The following is a 19,868-nucleotide window of genomic DNA, read 5'->3' as shown; positions in this document are numbered from 1 at the left end:
AAAATAAACACATTGTGTTCTACATCTAAATAGGGGGGGTGTTTGTCTCCAATGGTTTGACCTTTATTAAGGGATGGCCAATGATCATCACTGCCTTGGCGGGTGTGGGGTTGGTGCGTTAGGAGGGGGGGATGGGAGAGGTATAATTTTTCATTGACCACCTCAAATCTATCAGACTGAAGGGATTGCCTGATTTCCAACTCCTCCTAAGCATTCAACCTGCATCCTTTCATTTCAGTGTGAAGTGTTCTTTGATCCTAATATTGAATGTCCTCCATGTCTGTCCAATATAAATGGCGTTTAAGTCAGCACAACTGAGTTTACCCCAACCCTGCTTTGTTGCATTATGCCAATTTTTCTTTAGGTGAACCTATTATGTTTTTTAAAGTATGCGCGTTGTAAAAAGCTGTCTTGATTTTGTTTTTGGAGAGTATTTGTTATATCCCAAGTGGAATGTGGCCAAGAAATGGAATTCTTCGCCATCAGTGCTCGTCAAGGTTAGATGTGTGGTATATTTATTTCTGGGCTATCTGTTTACTTTGGCAGTCGCCATGGCTATAATTCACCAATTATACTTCAAATTAGTCAGCCACTCACTGTATTCACCTGGTCTGACCCCCTAGCAACTTTTTCTTGATTGCTAACCTTCAAGTTTTGCTAGAAGGACAGACATTTTAATTGGACAAGGAGGTTATAGCATACATAAATGCCTGTTTAAAGGAGTAAGATGCCCACTACTATTTAGAAGGGTTAAAAAAGTTAACTGAGAATCACTGGAAAAAGTATATTAACTTAAAAGGAGACTATGTCAAAAAATAAAAATGAATTCCAAGAAAAAATGTTATTTGTTAAGACGGAAACTTTTCGGGATACCCACAAACGAAAATTTATTGGAAATGAAGTTTTTGTTGGCAATTCCTATTTTCCCTGAAGAAGGATTTCAAATCATTCAAAAGAAGTACATTTTTAACTAACAATAAACCCACAACTTTGTCGATGTCTCCAAGTAGATAGCATACAATCCTGCAGAGTATTCTAAAATATGTCTGTTGCCAGCTAAGTAATGCTCAAAAAGTCAATTTTATTGTTTACCTGATTTGAACAAACCTTGGGAACAACAGCTGTTTTTTGGACGGGTATCTCTGCCTTTCCACTTTCACTGTCACCTCTTGCACAAGCCAAACTGCAAAATCTCCTTTCCTTGGTGTAAAATGCATGTCTGACACCCATTGCACCACACTTCTCACACACAGCTAAAAAATAAATCAGAATTTCAGACATTAAAGCATATATTGGCAACAACTAAGTAAATAATCAGTTCATAGAGCTAGTGCACATGAGTTTAACTAAACATAATTTTTTTTAATAAGAGATTTTCTATGGGGTAATGATGAGTGTATCTAATGAAGAGTCCTAATTTTAAGGGATGAAAATAAATCATGATCATATGACATCCTCATGAAATAGAAAGGCTAAGATAAACATTAAAGTTGGGGGCATAAACTAGGACAGGTATAACAGTTCACCAATAAGGATGTGTTTTGGAGGAGGGGGTAAAGTAGGAGGGACATTAAAAAGAGTTGTGTCATGCAAATAAACTTTTGCAGAGTTGCACCATTTAATGACAGGCACATTAAGTGAAGTTCTAAAAAATGCGTAGTGAAAACTAAAATATGGACCATATTTTTATAAAACTTGCAAACTTGGTCGTTTTAGAGGACAAGCAGAGATTGAAGGCTTTTGAGGAGTGAATACAGAGAGTAAGGAAAGCATAAAATGGGCAATGCAAAACAAACTAAGTTTTCCGAGGGTTAAGGGAAGAGAAACAGTTGTCAGGAGAAATTCAACGGACACTTGGAATGTGATAGTCCAACAAATTATTCCTGGACTACCACATCCCTTACTCCTTAAATAAACAAAAAAACTAAAAATTATAATAGTTGAATACCTTCTTTAAAACTAGTACTGCTAATACCACCAGATCCAATTAAATTACTTCATTTTTCAACATAAATCCAACCCTAAAAGAATATTTGTCATTGTGCTGGAATGACTGAACATGTATTTGATTTTGGCTACCATCTTTGCGCTACCATACAATAAACAGAGCAAGCAATTTTCCACATATTTTCATTTTGGATGCAACTACTTTCAATGCACAGGCATCATCTTCAGGTACAAAGTTTTTTTTAACGCATTCATTGCATGTACTCTGTAAGGGTTAAGGAGGGGGGAGGGAAGATTGTTGGAGGAGGAAGATTGGGGAGAGGCCCGTTGGGGGCTAAGTTGAGGTGGAAGATAGAGAATGGAGGAGGATGGAGAGGGAGGTTCCTACCACTCCCATCTCTTGGAGAAGAGGGAGGAAGGGAGAGTGCACAGCGGGAAGAAAAGCTTTTCACACAAAATGTAATCCACTAACAACCCTTTCTTCACATTTTTTCTCATTTCCATTTCCTCCCACCATCTTACTCTTTTTTTCCAAAGGGTGTAATAGAACTGGGATGAAATCACTGTAGTGATTTTTCTCATACAGATGTCTGGCAAAGAGAGATTGATTGATTTTAGCAGCCGAGAAAATTACACCAGTGTTCTTCTGGTAGTGTTAACAAAGGCTTCCCTGTTTCCCCAATATACATTGCACTATAGGCATTGCACTTTCATTGATAAATGCCACCATTTTTTAGTTTATCACTTCTGTCTGAGTTGCTAAGGAGAGAACAAAGATCATCCTCACTACAATATGCCCTCGTAAACTGACCTCTTTAAGAAAATGTTTGCTAAGACCTGACCCTTTGGAGAGCCTGAGAGACCTACTACTGCTCTATACCACATATTCCTAATGCATAGTAACTATTTCCCAATATTGTGATTAAATTTAAAACACTTCGCTTTTCCACATAAAAAACTTTCCATAAAAAAACTTTTAACAGTACCTGAAGATGTTATACCATAATGAAACCTAGGTCGTAAATAAAAGTTTTTTATGTGGAAAAGCGAAGTGTTTTAAATTTAATTTCAATAAGAAGAATTTCTACCAAGTGACGCCAGAAACTGTTTTATTATTTCCCAATATAAAAATATTTCTACATGGAGGAAAATTCCAATAAGCATGTTTTTTGAGCTGCGCATATCACTGGCTGTATTATTTACTTTGGTTTTGTGCAAGTACTCACTAGATCATTTTTTTTTATTTTAGCATTATTTTATCTGAAGTATTAAATGCGCTCAATACATTAGGTAAAGTAAGCTCAAGTTTCAGAAGTATTGAGTAAAAGCACAAAACTGATTACTACGGCAAAAATTTCAGGTATGAAACAAGGTTACTTTACAAGCTGTACAATTTCAGGAAGAATTTTTCCCTCATATTCTATAGAAGCACAGTGATATTTAAGTGTCTAGAACATTCACATTGAATTGAAAATGGCATATATTTTTACCAAATATTACTAAATTATAAAGCAGAAAATAGGAATAGATTGGAGGGGTTGGAGGGCTAGGAGGCTAATCCGCAATCTACACATGTTTCAGAGTGCTCAGGTGCAAGTGGGGGACGGAGAGTCCAGCTGGGCAGTGGGGGAAGATGGGTGTCTATCATCAGCTATGCTCTTCAATGTATACTTGGGGGAAATGATTAAATAGGCATGGGAAGAACTGGAGATAGGAATGAAAGTCGGCGGGGAATTCCAAAAATCAGTTAGGTTAGCTGATGACCAAACTTTAGTTTGTCAGTCAACCAAGGGGTTGTAAGCATTGCTGAATGAATTGGAAAATCATTGAAATAGATATGGGATAAGAATAAATGTAGATAAAACAAACATTAAGTGGTTTTCCAGAAAGACAAAGGCTAACATCTTCATATATATCCTGTAAGCCACCAAAAAGGTGTGTAGTATGGGGTGCAGCACCAGGAGGAAAGGTTAAGGGGTGAGGGGGTTGGGGTTTTTCATATGGGTGGGGGAAATCTAAAAAAAAAAATATATTCATAACCACGTGCCGTCCCTACCTTGTAGGTTAATACTTATTGTGTCGAACTGACTTCTGGGGGATTTCAACTACAAGCATTCTGGTCTCTTATCGTTCTTGGAAAAAATGACATTTTAAACCTGCCAATCTTGCAGTCTATCTCTCTAATCTTATATTCGTGATCTCTCCAACCATAATATGTTGTGGTTTGTATTATGTTCTTTATGTCATTGGAAAAGGACCCATCTTTAAATGTTTTTAATAAATTTAATCTATATTGTAAACGCCGCTGTGTAAGGGAAACCCAGCCTAAATTTTCTAAAGTAGTCATGCTACTGCATTGGTCATAACAATGTTTGACAAATCCCGCCCCCCTTCACTGAACTCGATCTAATTCTGAAATCAACTTTATCTTTTGAGGATCCCATATACTGGTAGCATTCTCTAAGTAGGGCCTGACAAGGACAAGAAAACATCATTCCTTTACTTTTTCGTCGCATTTACCTAGCACTCTTTTTACAAATCCCAATTTTTTATTAGCATGACCACATATTTCTCGTACGTGCTTTCCCCAGGACTGAACGAGAGTAATTGTTACACCCAAGTATTTAAAGGAATCAACCCTTGCGATTTTGGTTTGTTTCAATTTATAACTAAATGGGAGGGAGTAACTCTTTTCCCAAAAATGTATTACTAAGCATTTTTTCAAATTTTATTCCAATTGCTTGACCGACGTGACCTGGACAGTATTGGATGATACACCATCCAGGACGACTGTTTAAACATAATCTCTTAAGAATTGTCTAATACAGCATATAATACTCTCATATAATCTATAAGTTTCCAACTTCGGGAGTAACTTGCAATGAGGGACTTTATTGAAAGTTTTTTTAAAATCTAGGAATATCACATCAACTGGAATATTACTTTCACCGGAGTTCATTATATCATGAACAAAGAGTGTGAGTAGAGTTTCCTAGGATCTACCCTTACGGAAGCCATGTTGGTTATTAATAAATAGATCTTGGCTATCGAGGTACCTCATTATGGAACTAACAAAGATGTGTTCAAGAATCTTACAGGAGATGGAGATGAGCAATATTGGTCTATAATTAATGGGGTCCTCCCGGTCTCAGTTTTTAAATATGGGCTTTACAGAAGCTACCTTCTTGCCATTTGGCACGCTTTCTTCTGCTAATGATTTCTTAAATATAAAATCAAGATGAGGGGCAATTTCAGATGCTAAGTTGAATTTGAAAATAGGAGGGCAAAAACTACAGCAAATCGAACTTTATGTATCATGGAAGTGTTTTGGGCCAAAATGGTCAAATAAGTAGGGACATAAGAAGAAGAATTGCATTAGGCAAAGAAGCTTTCACATGGAAGAGAGAATTTATGATGTGGACATTGAGTTAGAATATAAAGAAAAAATACACGGTGCGGTGCTTAAATCCGGACAAGCATGAGTTTCCTCGAATGAGATTTCCTCACCGCGTTTGCAAAATCTTTCCCAGACTTCTCTGAAGCATTATACTTAGCCATAATATCGTAAACAGTTGATCTGGGTAACTAAAAGAATCAAACTATTTCCAAATATAACGTCCAGCTCGAACACTTTCAATAATAGCGGCTCTTTGATTGCACTCCACAATTGTCTGTAACATCTTGGCCATTTTGAGGTTATGACTGTTTACTAGATGCCTATAGCTTTCAAGACCGCAAATCACAACCTCCAGTGGAACTAAGATATGGTGGTAAATTCAAATTGAAATTTGTCTGGATTTAAGAGCCGCACCCTGTAGTTATGAATGACATGGAAATATGGTCATTGAAGCTGGATGATAGTTGTAGATTGGAGGTTATTGAAATGTGGATGAGAAGGATGGAGAGGTGAAGTGTACAGAAGGGAAAACAAATGGGGTAGTGCCAGGTATGGTGGGGGACGAGAAGGGATTGTTGCATAAATCATAAAATAACAGGAAAAATGGATGCAAAGTATATTGATTGACAGTGGGTTGTTGAAGTCAGTGATAAGAGGGGAAAATTTCGTGCAGATGAGGAAGGAGCAGGAATAGGATAGGGATGTAGGAAGGGAGAAAAGAAGTACACAGACATAGTAGGAGTTTGCAGTGAAGTAGTGCATTACATTGTGTTTTGTTAGGAGACAAGAGAATTGTTCGGCTGCTGTGTCCATCCAAAACCTACCTTAATTGGTAAATTACTTATGGTAAAATTACCACATTCTGCATTTATGTAGAAAAAGTTTCAATCCATTAAATGAAGAACACAATGCATTTATCCAATGTTCTTTATTTTGGTATGACTAGTTTCAACGCTGAGGCGACATCATCAGGTAAGCGTTGAAACTAGTCATACCAAAATAAAGAACATTGGAAAAATACATTGCGTTCTTCATTTAATGAACAAGAACTTCCACAAAGTTGAGCCAGAAACCATCGAATAAAGTTTCAGTCTTTCAATAACAAAAGGGGAACTACCTCTACTGTTGTTACACATATTGATTCTAAGAATATGGAATTTATGTACTTCTCTCTCGATTTTATATATTACACTTGAATGTAATTGTGGTAAAATGAGGTAATTTCAAGAAACATTGCTTCAGGCTCTTCTCTGGGTGATGGGTGACTTGGGCCAACCACAGCTAAAATTGAAGTGGTGAGATTTTTTTCTGGAAATATAACATTTGACTGATGCATCAAGGAAAGGAATAATTCCTACCATGGGTGAATTTCGCTTGCCATTTGAGATTAGTATAAAGTAAGCTCTTCCCTCAATTATGAAAAGTAACAGCCTCCAGGTCAAATTACCGTAGTGGTAATATTTCTTTTGATCACATTTACACATTCTTATCTCATTACGACAGTAGTGATATTTATATTTACCCTGCAAGTATAGAGAGACTAAGCCCCAGTTCAAATACAGATGGCACTCCAAAAATTGTGACAGGCAGAAGAACACAATAAGTTTCACAAGAAGTTGCCTCCTGAACACATGATGTCTCACATCAAATGAAGCAGCTTGATATAACTTGCTAATAAAGCTCATCAAAATTACCTATAGAAAAAATTACTCAATAAACATTGAAGAAGACACAATTTGGAATTTACAACTGTGATGGCATTTCTCTGGGTAAAACATTCCAGAGGTAAAATAGTCTCACAACCAGATCACCAAGTGGGAAATTCAAGGAGGGGCCAATCAGCCAGAGTGATGAATGTAGGGTAAATAACTGGAAAGTGAGAAGTGAACTGGAAACATAAAAATGCACAAATGCAGATGGGATCAGAGATACTTGGAGCCAGCAAAATAAAATGGGATTCAGAAAATAGCTTCTGGATCAAGATATACTACATATGTACTTGTAAGATAACAAAAATTTGGCAAAATTTGAAGTTTAACTAAAGAGAGACTAGATAGGAAGAGTGAAGTCTGGTTAATCAACATCAGCGTGATGGTACAGGTATTTTTGCCAGCATGTAATGATGCACCCTCTTAACCCTGGACTACAACCTTGGCGTGGTGGAAGGGTTTAGGCATTCTCATCCTAAAGTTGTTCTGGAATGAGCAATGATAATGCTTCTGGCAGGGTTACCTATGCCACATTGGTCTAAGGGTAGGAGCCAGATGAAAGGGAGCCCTCACAGCATCCGATCCTCAGTGAAGCAGCTGCAAAAGCATCTGACCCTAATGAGGTGCCCATTTGAGTGATGGTGATATGCTAAAAACACTAATTAGGAAGGCAATGGAAACTACCACAATTATTTATGCCAAGAAAATATGATGATTAAACTATGAAAAAATGAGTCCTGGTGACTGCAGAACATGGTCCAGAGGGCCGTGGAAATAATGACCATGAAAAAGAGTAAATATGAAGTGCATAACAACAACTTTCATTTCTTTTAAACGTCAAAATAAAGCCTCAGAAGATAAGGACATGGCCCACTGGGCCGTGTGATGCCTGGAAGAAGAAGAGGTAAGACTTCCATGGTGGTCACTGGTCAATGAACTTGGTTATTGTTCAGTACCATGACAAAAATAATGGCCATGCAAAAGAGTACACATTAAGTACCTAGCATAACCAAAGACTTAAAACCATTAAATCTCAACTTCCATTCCTTTTAAATGTCAACATAAAGCCTCAGAAGATGAAAGGCATGATGAGAGGATGCATTTACTATAAGTTTCGCCTACCAAGAAATAAACAAAACAATATTGGGACTACAAGTACTTGGGAGTGATACGAGGAACCACAGTAGATGAGTAACATGACTGTAAGAAAAATGGATATCTGGTACATAGTAACTTAGTGCAAAGGGTAGATGTAGTTGTAACTTATGAAAATGGTATTGCTATGGTCAACACTTAATGATAGTAGAAATGGCAGTCTGGGTGTACACTTGATTCTGAATGAGAAGGGGTGAGATCCATGTAAGGAAATACAATGTGTGACCCCCTAGGTAACTCTTAGCTTGTACAGGACTACAAAGCATTGTGATTGTAACTTGTTATGCACCTGCTTTGTTATGTATCTCGTTATTTTTATAAAAATGGATAAACACAAGCATGATATATCAATTTCATGAAACAAAATTCTTTAAAATTTCTAAGGAAAAGTATAAACCTCATGGATTAACTCAGTGATAGGGTACTGTGAAACTGAACAGTCAGTGCGTGCCATTGAATGTAAATATAAGTCCTGAATGTCAACAGTTTGAGCCAGTTTTATAGGGCTGATACATAAATTGTAAACTTGACGTGTGAATCAGCTAATTTAATCTAGGGTCATCATATTGGAAAGTGGGAATTAACTTGAAAGGGAGGATTTCAATACAGATTTGAGATTATATCTATTATAGAAAAAAGTTATTTATACACTTATTAACTTTAAAGACAGTAATTATTAGTGGTATTCCATCATTTAAGGCAGGTATTAGATGGACACCAATTGAACAATACAATTCTCTGACACTCCCAACATAGCACAACATAACATCCAAACTAGAATTAATCCTTCCTTCCTCCCATCATTCCGTCCAACATTTGTACCCATTATATCCCTTACACGTTTGCCTAGAATTATTCCCTATCATAATTTTTAACATTCTATTGAAAATCAAAAAGCTCTGTATCCACCTATCCTGCCTCCTCTGGGTTTCCTTAAAAAGTTCCTTTTCCCTCCCCAACATTTTTATCCTCACTTGTTTTCCTTTCTGTCCATTTCACCTTTTCCATACTTCTCCTCATACACACATTAAAAACATCCAATCTAAACTTATGATTCCCTATGAAAACCATGTTTTTGCGACATACCAAACCATGCTCCACACATAATAATAAATTACAATACCAAAATTCATTTCCAGTCAGCTTGGATGGAATTGGTTCAGTTTCTATAATTTCAACCGCTGGATTTTGATGGCAAATGGAGCATACACACATTAACTGTATGTTAAAAGTCCCTCATTTAATAGCACATAGAACAAATACCCTTTCAAGCACATCCCTTGTGCTGAATGAGGCATTTTGCACTTATATAGTAAATGATTTATGGGTCAGTGTGAATATTTTTACAGGGCACAACAGATGCTTACTAATGGTCTGGAAATTATGATCAAGTAGGAGAAGATTGACTATCAAATATACTTTACATAGAAACAATTAAAGAAGTGAAAATTATTCTAGCCTGATTCAAAGAATGATTATAACACAAAAGTTGAATATTTTATATCTATCTGAGATGAATTTCAATATTAACAAATTATTAGGTCAATATTATGTGTACCGGTATTAAATTTTAGTAGAAGGGTCTACCCATCAAATTAGTTTTTTGAAGTAGCCTATTCATCAACAGTTTTGATTCTCTTTTGTAAGTCAGATATAATCTTTTTTTAATTTCTAATTTACAAAATTCATGCTCGTTTTTCCATTCAATCTTCACGATTTGGGCTTATTATAAAAATTTAAAATGTCAATAATTCATCATGCATTTAATAGCCAATTTTTACCAAAATTAAACACTAGAGTAATTGTCTACAACAAAGTCTTAACCCAACTTAACCGTAAAAATACAATGGGAAGCTTTGAAGTCGGCTTACTAGGAATCAGTGGACCATACATCTAGGGCCAGTTTTATTTTGCCCATTGATGATCTTCACACTTCTTTAAATGATATATTATTTAAAAAATTCTTGTATTTTTATCATCGCCGTTTTCCAGAAATTCTAACCAGAAATTTTGAAGTAAAATTTCTGAATTAGTATATGCATTTTCACCTTAATTGCTGGTTTTACTGAGCGTCAAAATCCAACTTTTTCACTAATAGAACATATCACGGATTATAATATTTCAATTTGGACTACATTCTCTACCTACCCAAAATTATGAAATAGCATGGTCCACTCAAATAAACAAAAAAATAATCCCATAATTAATACAAAATTCGAATACGACTTAACCAATACTTCGACAACAACAACACTAAATTAAGATCTCCATTGTTATATGGAACCCAAATGTCTTACGACTCAGTTTAAATTGCTGGTATAAAATAAAAAACAAATCAGTTTAAGAATGAAAGAGAAAATTCTAATTGGACTTTAGTCTACTATTAAATGCTAATTCGAAATAATATGCGAGTTACTTACTTTACGATACCAATCGCTACTCAAATATTCAGATTTTTATAAATGTATGCTCACCCATTCCATCCTTCTGAATTGGGATTACACTTAAATCGGAATCACGCTGGTAAGCAATCGGAGTTTTCAACTTTAAACCGGGATGCTCCACCGGCTTAATTTTCTTAGATGGTTGCACAGTTTGAGTAGCTGCAGATGTCATATATTTTACAGGAGGTTCATCGTAGGAAACATAATCATCTAGCATCATGTAGCTATCAACATCCTGGATAAAATTACAATATGTTAATTAAAAACTTCCGAATCCTTCACAATGTTTTTCTCTCATCTTAGCGATAAGAAATTAGATCGCTACGTACTGTATTATTACGTGGAACCAATAACATACAGTAAATATTAGGGTAACCTAAATTCATGAAACACTTAACGAAAAATAATTTTTACTCACCAAATGATCTCTTGGCCTCATTTCTTCCATAGCAGGGCTATCAAAAAAGAAATGACTTCCAGCTTGCGGATTTAACTGATTTAACATCATTTCATTTGTGTCACTTTGCAACAGATCGTCTCCAATCCACACTAGTCCTAGATCTGTAAGTAAGTTTAATCATGTTTAAATACTGCTGACATACATAAATAGTACCACTGTAAACAAATGATACTAATTTCCCTAAACCAACCCTCGCGTTACATCCTGTACCAGAGATTTGAACAAAAATATGCTACTTCTGTCAGTACAATTCACGAAATTATTTGCTTGATTATTCTTTCACACAGCAACTTATGAACTTGGAAGGGCAGAATGCTTAAAATACAAATGAAGTACCATAGAGAGATATAATCCACCACAAATCGAGAAGAACCAGTAAAAATATACGTAAACATCGAATAAGATTATGGTCCGATCGAATGTTTATGATGCTCCGACTTCTAACAGTCACAAATACTAATGAAAGAATTTGCACTAAAATCGAATTCTAGCACGAAATTATTATCACAATGAAAAACTACTTCTCAATAGACAAATTAACATCATATTCTTACCATCACGAGTCGCCATGTCCATTACCACAACCCTAATATTCACTAATATTAAAATAAATCGTCAACAAGATTACGGCGAAAGAATGCACGGTAAATGTTGAACCTTCTCCCAAATATTTACACAGAAATACATCATATATTTTATCCAGGGCCTATAATGACACAGTGCCCTACAACAAAGTTACTACGATATCTCATCTGAACTACCACGCTAATCAATGCCGACACTAACACAAGATTAATTTATCCTCCAGTTAAACTTTTGGTGGAATTTTGCATCCCAATATACTCAGGGCAAGAAATAAAAACCTGTTTTATCTAATACTCTACCCAACATCAATATATCCTGAAAATGTAGTTTAACGATCCCTACAAAACATAAACAAATACGTCCTTGCGCTGTAAGCGTCGGGATTTTTCGCCGTCGAATTTAAAAGCGGTTCTTCGTTTAACAGTTTTCGTGGAACATCTGTTGTGATGAAGGTAATCATTTAATGCTTGTTTTTACCGATTATATTTCCAGAGTATTTAATGATGTACGTTTTCTTTTTCTTTATAGTGATGCAGATATATATCCGTTACAGAAAAACGGCTATAAATGGTCCAAGGTAGCGGAAATGAAAATTAAATAAACCATGCTATGAATAATACATCCAAAAGATTAAACAGAAAATTTATAGTGAAGAGCATTTGAGGAAGTTGAATCTTGCTTTTAATTCTAACATTTATTGTATTTTATTACCTTAGAGCGTACCTGCGTTATTCCCATGACTTGGTAAACAGGCCCCATCCATGACTATCAATATCATATTTCGTTAAAGAGTACGATATTATCGCAAACTTCTATCGGACCAGATCAGAGCAATAATAACAGTGCATTATTTGTTAAGTAATCCTGCTGAAAATATTAACAGCCATTGGATGAATGCTTTAATTATCATTTTATTTACAAGTAAGGGTATATAAAGCATCAAGTGAAAGGTAGTCCAGGAATAACCCAAGTTATGACAGAGAAGGATTGTGAGCCAGTGGTTATAGAAGAGGAAAATCATACAATAATCGAGATAAAGCATTCTGCTGGCAGTTGTCAACAAAATCCTGGAAGTAAGGAAGTGAATCATTAAAAATATTTAGAATATACTTTTTAAATAAAAAGTCATGTGCATTAACAAATGCATAAAAATATTGGAAATGCGGCAACGCATGAGAAGGATAAATATTACGAAACTGAATGAAATGAATGAGAAACAATTAACTAGAGGTTCCAAAAGTGAAAGTACTTGCGGTAGTGTTATACACGGCCTTAAATATATAGCCTGCATAACAGATATCTGAATAATTATTTTAGAAAATTGCTTTAGTTTTGTCAAAATCAAATCAAGAAAATATTACAACTTGTAACAAGGTGTGAATGTCTATTTTTGTGATGACCATTTTCTACAGAAAAATGGTAGGATGAAGAAATACCACTTGCCAACCAAATTGGGTTAACTAATTAAGGGTTTAAGAAATATTATTAGCATGAGTAAATTAAAAAAAAACGTATATAATGGTTGGTTTAAACTGCATCAAAGAAAAAATAACAACATATGAAATAAATATGAATAGGGGACATCAAGAATACGAGCAAATTTAAAAATATTGGCACTCACTGATAAGCCCAAGATTGGACTTACTCCATAATGACCACAAACCATAATTTAAAATTCATTAAAAAGTTACTTTGAAAATTACTACATCCTTTTGTTCTACCCTGCTGGGTACATTAGTTTTGCTATGGGAAATGTAATTCTATTGATGTATGTCATATATACCAGTAGTATATGTAAAATATACATATGATTACCCTGAATATGCATGTATACAGATGATTAAATAAGTGTTTTTAGGATTGTTTGCTATTTCTCTCTAAACTTACCTTTTATGAAGAGAACAAAGGCTTTAGCTGAGAAATTTTAGAAACTGTCGTAATGGAATATTCTTCCTAATCTCTGCAGCCCTAGTCCTGCACTCAACTAAATTCTCCCACATTCATTTCTGGACTCATCAGCACTACCCACATACTCTCCCTCTCATTTACCATTGGACACCCTCCTAATGCGAATCCCCTCCCCCCTTCCTACACAATACTATATATATATATATAATTCAAGACTGACCATTAAATAAGATGTGTTCATACTGGCCTAGGCATGGATTGCAGGCTTTTGAAATGTGGGTGTGGAGAAGGATGGGAAAGAAATGAACAGAAAAACAAACAAGGAAGTTCTAGGTATGGTGGGAAAGGAGAAGGGATAGTTGGAAGATATTTAAAGAAAGCAGGAAAGATGAATGCTGAGCATTTTGATAGGCAATGTGATGCTGGTAACTGTGGTGGAGGGGATTTTGTCTGGCAAATGAGGAAGTGGCAGAAATAGGATAGCGATCTTGGATGAAATGGCTGGAGGAAGTAAGCATATGGACCTGAAGGGAGGCTTTTCAAGGTGTTGGATGCCAGGTTATTTTTTGTTGGGAGAGGCGAGTAATGTATTTACTAACCATTGTATGGGCTGTGTCCTTCCAAAATCTATCATAACTGTTAGTATACCAGTAATGATAAAAGTATTTAATTTATTTGTTTTATTTTGGAAAATATTATCATAAACAATTTTTGATAGTTGCCTTTTAAATTAAACTACAGTTTCCTATCTTTAAACTATTGGTATATGCTAGATCCACTCCTTAAAAAAGTGTGTAAAGTTGGATGAATGGCATTTTTTGTGATACGAAGATTTTTACAGTTATAGTTGAAGCATACCAAGTGCTACAGTAATCTTGATTTTTGGTGGATACATAACATACATTTTATTGGCACCACCATTCCCCTCCCGATGCTTATCACCTTGGCCACTCCATTGCCTGATGAAAACTATCATTAACCGTGAAGTGAACAGGGAGGCCCAAGATGCGATACAGAAAACAAATAATTGTATTATATCAAAGCAAGAAACATGGAGAGTTTATTAAATAGAATTGAATTAAAACATCATTCGGATTGAATACCACTGATGACAGTGATGATTCTCTAATTGATAAAAGCATTAGTATGTTGGGATTTGAGGAACATAAGTTAATATCTTACATGGCAAATGCATGTTGTGTATCACTAAAAAAAGTTACAGAACAGAGAAGAAAATCAGAGTTGGTTTATGAAGTCAAAAGTAATGGGATTTTTGTAATTTCACGTAGGGCACTTTGAGTTGTTGCCACAAGGTGAAAAAATTAATAAAGAGTGCTACTTATAAGTTCAATGTAAAATGGTTAGGATCTCATGTGGAAGATGTTAGGTTTTGATCTTTGAGATGAATCTTCTCTCATTGGAAAGTTGTATTTATGGAGAGCAAAGGATACTTTATTATGAAAACATAGCATTGTAGGATATTTATTCAAGGGAGGAGATGGATTTTAAGATGCTCAAATAATGGCCTACCTGGGGACCTGAGAGATACTCAAAAATGGCTTTGATTTTTTGTAATGAGGATGCTCCAGAGACAGTCCTTGAATTAACCCAGAAAGATGTGAGTGAATATTGATTGGCATAGTGAACCATTTTTAATGTGTTATTATTATTATTACTTTTTATTTGCCCAGAGATCACAATACAAAAATACCAGGTGGGTGGGGTATGTACATGATATAAGGTACATCAAAAAGGAGCAAAGACACAGGTTCAATTAAGATGCATAAAAGAAATGATGCTCATAGTTACATGAATGTTTGGTACAAACCCATGAACATTGGCTGTAACATGCACATGCAATATAATTCAGAAAAATCATTGATCATTAATATGAATCAGACCATGACCATTGCTAGAAACTAAAAGTATGAACTTACTGGTTGGGAATATTGTTGGAGATATTTGTCAACCGAGTAGAACATATTGAGCTGTAGATATCTTTTCAATTTTTGCTTGAATGCAGCAGTTCCCTTTGTATCCTTGATACTTTCGGGTAGTTTGTTATATAATCTGATGCCCATTTCATGGGGTCCTAATTTCAATGCTTTAGTTCTCACAGTCCCACAATGGAAGTCATTCCTGCCTCTGGTGTAGTGATGATGATAGGCAGAGTTAAGAGAGCAAATTTAATTCATGGAAAATAGGCCTTGATGGAGCATTGTGAGGTTTCCTGGTGATGATTCTAATAGCTTTCTTTTGCATTTTAAAGATAGTTTGAGTAATAGCAGCTGATCCTCATAATATTATACTGTAGGTTATATTTGAATAAACTTCCCCATAGTACAAATTGAGTGGTACAGTTTTACTTGTAGTTTCATACAGGTGTCTTAATAAGTAGCAAGTTGAACTGAGCTTGTGTTGAAGGGCTTTTACATGAGTATCCCAAGAAATATTTGCACATTGAGAAATACCTAGAAATTTGCTTACTGTCACATGCTCAATTGATTGGTCATTGACTTTTACCAGCAGATCATCTGACACATTCTTATTGCATGTAAAGTATACTATTTTACTTCTATTTACATTTAAGTCTAGAAGGTTGTCTGTACACCACTTGTTTATTGCAAGTGTGACAGACTTAGGTTTTTCCACGAGGCTGGGATATGTTTGTGTTGATATTATTACATTAGTGTAGTCAGCGTACAACACTGGTATTATTCCATCATTATTTGGTAAGCAGTTAGGTAGGTCATTGATGTATATCAGAAAGAGGAGTGGCGCAAGGGTTGAGCCTTGTGGAACACCTTTGTTAACTTGGTATGCTTCAGATGAAATTTTGACCCATCAACTGATTACTCTACTTTCTGAGTGCGATTATGAATATAGGACTTCATCCAGTTTAAAGGAATTCCTCTAATTCCTATTCTGTTGAGTTAAATTAATAGTCAATTGTGGTTTACATTATCAAAAGCCTTTGACAAGTCAAAAAAAATTCCAAGGGTTTTGCATTTAGCATCTAATGAATTAAGTATGCTGTCGATTTCCTGACATATGGCAGTTGTGGTAGACCTTTCAGATCTAAATCCATGGTGAGAATTTGAAAGTAGGAAGTTTTTTTCGAGATAAGATTCTATTTGCATATACATGGCTTTTTCGAATATTTTAGCAAATGTATTTTGGATGGCTATTGGTCTGTAGTTGTTTAAATCATTGACACAGCCATGGTTTTTATAAATGGGCACTAGTTTTGATTCTTTTAATTGGGATGGGAAAATCCCTTGTATCAAAGATTCATTAATTAAAAATAAAAGGGGTGCTTTTATGGCTTCAAAACAATGATGAACAACTTTACCAGGAGTTTCATCTGGGCCAGTACTGGATTTGTTTCTGAGTGAGGAGACAATAGTTTTTAGATAGGTTTCAGAACAGGGCTTGGCAAACATTCACGATGGTGCATTTGCAAAAAGCACATTGGCTGGAGAAATAGGCAAGGAGCTGATGTGTAGTATTTGTTAAATTTATTAGCTAAAGATGAATAGCTAATGGCAGTGTTATTTTCAGGGTTACAAATTTTTGGGAGAGTGAGTTGTGGATTTTCTTACCTCTACAGTCATTAATTATTTCCCTTGCAGTTTTGGACTTATTATTGGAATTAAGTAACTTATTATCATTATAAGTTCTTTTCATGGTAGAAATCAGTTTACGATAATACTTTTGAAATTCCTTATAGAGTAACCTTTTTTCATGATTGTTTGAACTTTTACTGGAGATAACAAGTTTTTTAAGGAAAGTTGAGTAGTAACGGATCTCGTCAGTTAGCCATGGCTTACATTTTGTTCTATGAAATATTTTATGATGTGTTACTGGAAAACGCAATTCAAAATTTTGTTTGAAAATTGAATAAAAGTAATTGAAACCTTCATCTACTGACTTAAGGTCATAGACGTTCCAGTTTTGGGACTGTAGAAGGAGCAGAAAATGCTGCATATTTCCATGAGTAAGAGACCGCCTTAGGTAAGTTTTATCATTTAGGCTCTCCATTGGTTGGTTAGTATCAATACTTATTTTCACCATGCAATGGTCTGTTACTACAACAGTTGTTACTACTTTTTCTTGGTTAAGGTTGGTCACAGCGTAATCAATTAGGGTGGCGGATGTGGGAGTGACTCTGGTAGGATTATTGTTAAAACATTCCATGCCGTAAGTTTTGAACAGATTCAGCAATTCGGATCTGTGAGGGGAGTCAACGAAGAGATTACAGTTGAGATCGCCGTTCAGCACGAGTATCCGGTTGTTTGCATATAAGGAGCAAAAGAGTTGGTCCAATTTTTTAATAAATGTACGAAATCACCAGTTGGTGATCTATAGATGGAGATGAGCACAAGCAATCCCACTGGAGTTTCATGGAAACACACTGCACATTCAAAAGTTTTTTTCTTCCTTCACAGGCACGTCAATTGAGTTAATAGTACCCTTTATTCTACTATGCACGAATATGGCCGCACCTCGATTTTTATATGTGGTCTGGCAGAATGAGGACACTAGGGAGTAATTTGAGAGTGAAATAACCATTAGTTCTTTTTATTTTAACCAATGCTCAGTAATACACAAAATATCTGGTTCACACTCATTTATAGCCACTTCCAGCAGGTTTACTTTGGGCACTGAATATTAACTTGCACAATTGTTAAAGGCTGCCTAACTTTGACTATCCCTTTGCGGAGGTCAGGCAGGCCTTCAGAAAAAAATACCTACTGACATAAACATGTTTCGGCAAAAAGTCTGGACTTTCCACTACATCCATTCATGGAGTGCAGAAAATTCAAAAAGTAAAAATAATTTGCCTTGACCAGGATTCAAACCTGGATCTATGTCCGGCTGAGTGCTTCAAGCCGAGGCACCCTCTTACAATTCAAAATTTTGGGGGCTTTAAAGGAACAAGATGTTATGACATAAAGTCACAGGTATTTGTAGATATGCCTATCAGCGAATGACTCCGTTAAAAGTTACTGTCTTGGCATCTCCCACGATTCTCAGAAATTGTTTGGATGGACGTTATTTTTGCTAACTTTCTTAGCACAAATGAACTATCTATGAACATTGAAATCTACAAAATTTTTAGTTGAGACTTATGAAATAGGGATAGATGGACATTGCCCTTCACTGTTTCAAGTGATAAAAATTGGTTTGCTCAAAGATTTCAAAAGCTGTCAGTGAAAATGCATTTGGCTGATCTATCAATCCATAAACCATGAATCTTTTTTTCTTGCTGCACACTTTTGTACCTCTGCATAGCCATTTGCATTCAAGACTGAATCAGATGTATTGCCATGAAGTCTATGGTTGAAACTTCTCTTGCATGCCTTTCAAAATTTAATTACATTCCCTTCCATTAATATACACCATCTTGCACATCACCTTTATACAGTATGATGTGTGTGGCTTCATAGATAGATAATGGTCTTTATTTGGGCGAAATTGAGACCATAGATACTGAATCAAATGATTCCTTATCTTCCAAGGTGTGAAACCATCTTAATTTCATTAAAATGGGCCTAAAGCATATGCAAGGGACAAAAAAGCTTCTCATCTTCTTTCCAAAGAATCAGGACCTATATGCTGCAGGAACAGCAAATTTATGGCTTTTATACACCAAAGATGAAAACCTGAATCAATATTATCCCAAACTCATAAATAATTTCGTCCTTGGATTATTTAAAAAGGAATTATGACACAACCTACTAATTATGAATTAATAGCTTCAGTGAAGATAAAATTACAATAAATTGACTTACACATAGGAAATGTAACTATTTTATATATTTCGAATGATTCCAAAATGAAGGCATTGGACTGGTTTCAAAAGTGAAACCCGACAATCCCGATCAACCTTAAGGATAACTGTACACCAGGGAGCTATTTACCAATAATTTCTTCTGCAAAAATTCAAATAACGTTTGCACCTCACGTTTATATGAAAGAATTGGATGGTACATTTTGTGATATCAATATAGTAGACTTAAATAAGGTCATATGAAGTATTATTGTCCTTAGAATTATATCATTATGGTTTTACCAATGGAAATAATGATCTGGTAGGAGAAATTGAATATCAATGAAACTGAACAAAAGAACTTTTAGACATAATTATCGTTGCATCTGGTTTTTTAAGGTACATGTATGTCATTATAAGTATAATAAGTTGTTGTCATTATTATTGGTTTGCTTACTAAACATTAACACAAAACCATTTACACCAGAAA

General features: G+C 35.3%; 1 protein-coding gene across 2 annotated transcripts in view; it reads right to left on the bottom strand.

Moving 5' to 3' along the window:
- The window catches only part of LOC139700165 (MBT domain-containing protein 1-like), a 56,461-nt gene extending 44,605 nt beyond the window's left edge, over positions 1–11,856 (bottom strand). The window contains exons 1-4 of one of the 2 annotated variants that reach the window (XM_071598735.1): positions 11,667–11,856; positions 11,071–11,213; positions 10,683–10,887; positions 1,093–1,253 (exon numbers count right to left, since the gene is read on the bottom strand). In XM_071598735.1, the coding sequence (XP_071454836.1) occupies positions 1,093–1,253; positions 10,683–10,887; positions 11,071–11,213; positions 11,667–11,688 (531 nt within the window). In that variant the 5' untranslated portion in view covers positions 11,689–11,856. The remainder of the gene's footprint in view (positions 1–1,092; positions 1,254–10,682; positions 10,888–11,070; positions 11,214–11,666) is intronic. The other variant, XM_071598736.1, reaches the window with a different exon arrangement.
- Between the last annotated feature and the right edge of the window lie 8,012 nt (positions 11,857–19,868).

The sequence above is a fragment of the Hetaerina americana genome, unplaced genomic scaffold (genome assembly GCF_022747635.1).
Source record: "Hetaerina americana unplaced genomic scaffold, ioHetAmer1.1.p SCAF_10, whole genome shotgun sequence".
In the NCBI taxonomy this organism is placed as follows: Eukaryota; Metazoa; Arthropoda; class Insecta; order Odonata; family Calopterygidae; genus Hetaerina; species Hetaerina americana.
This window is presented reverse-complemented; position numbering and strand designations above follow the sequence as displayed.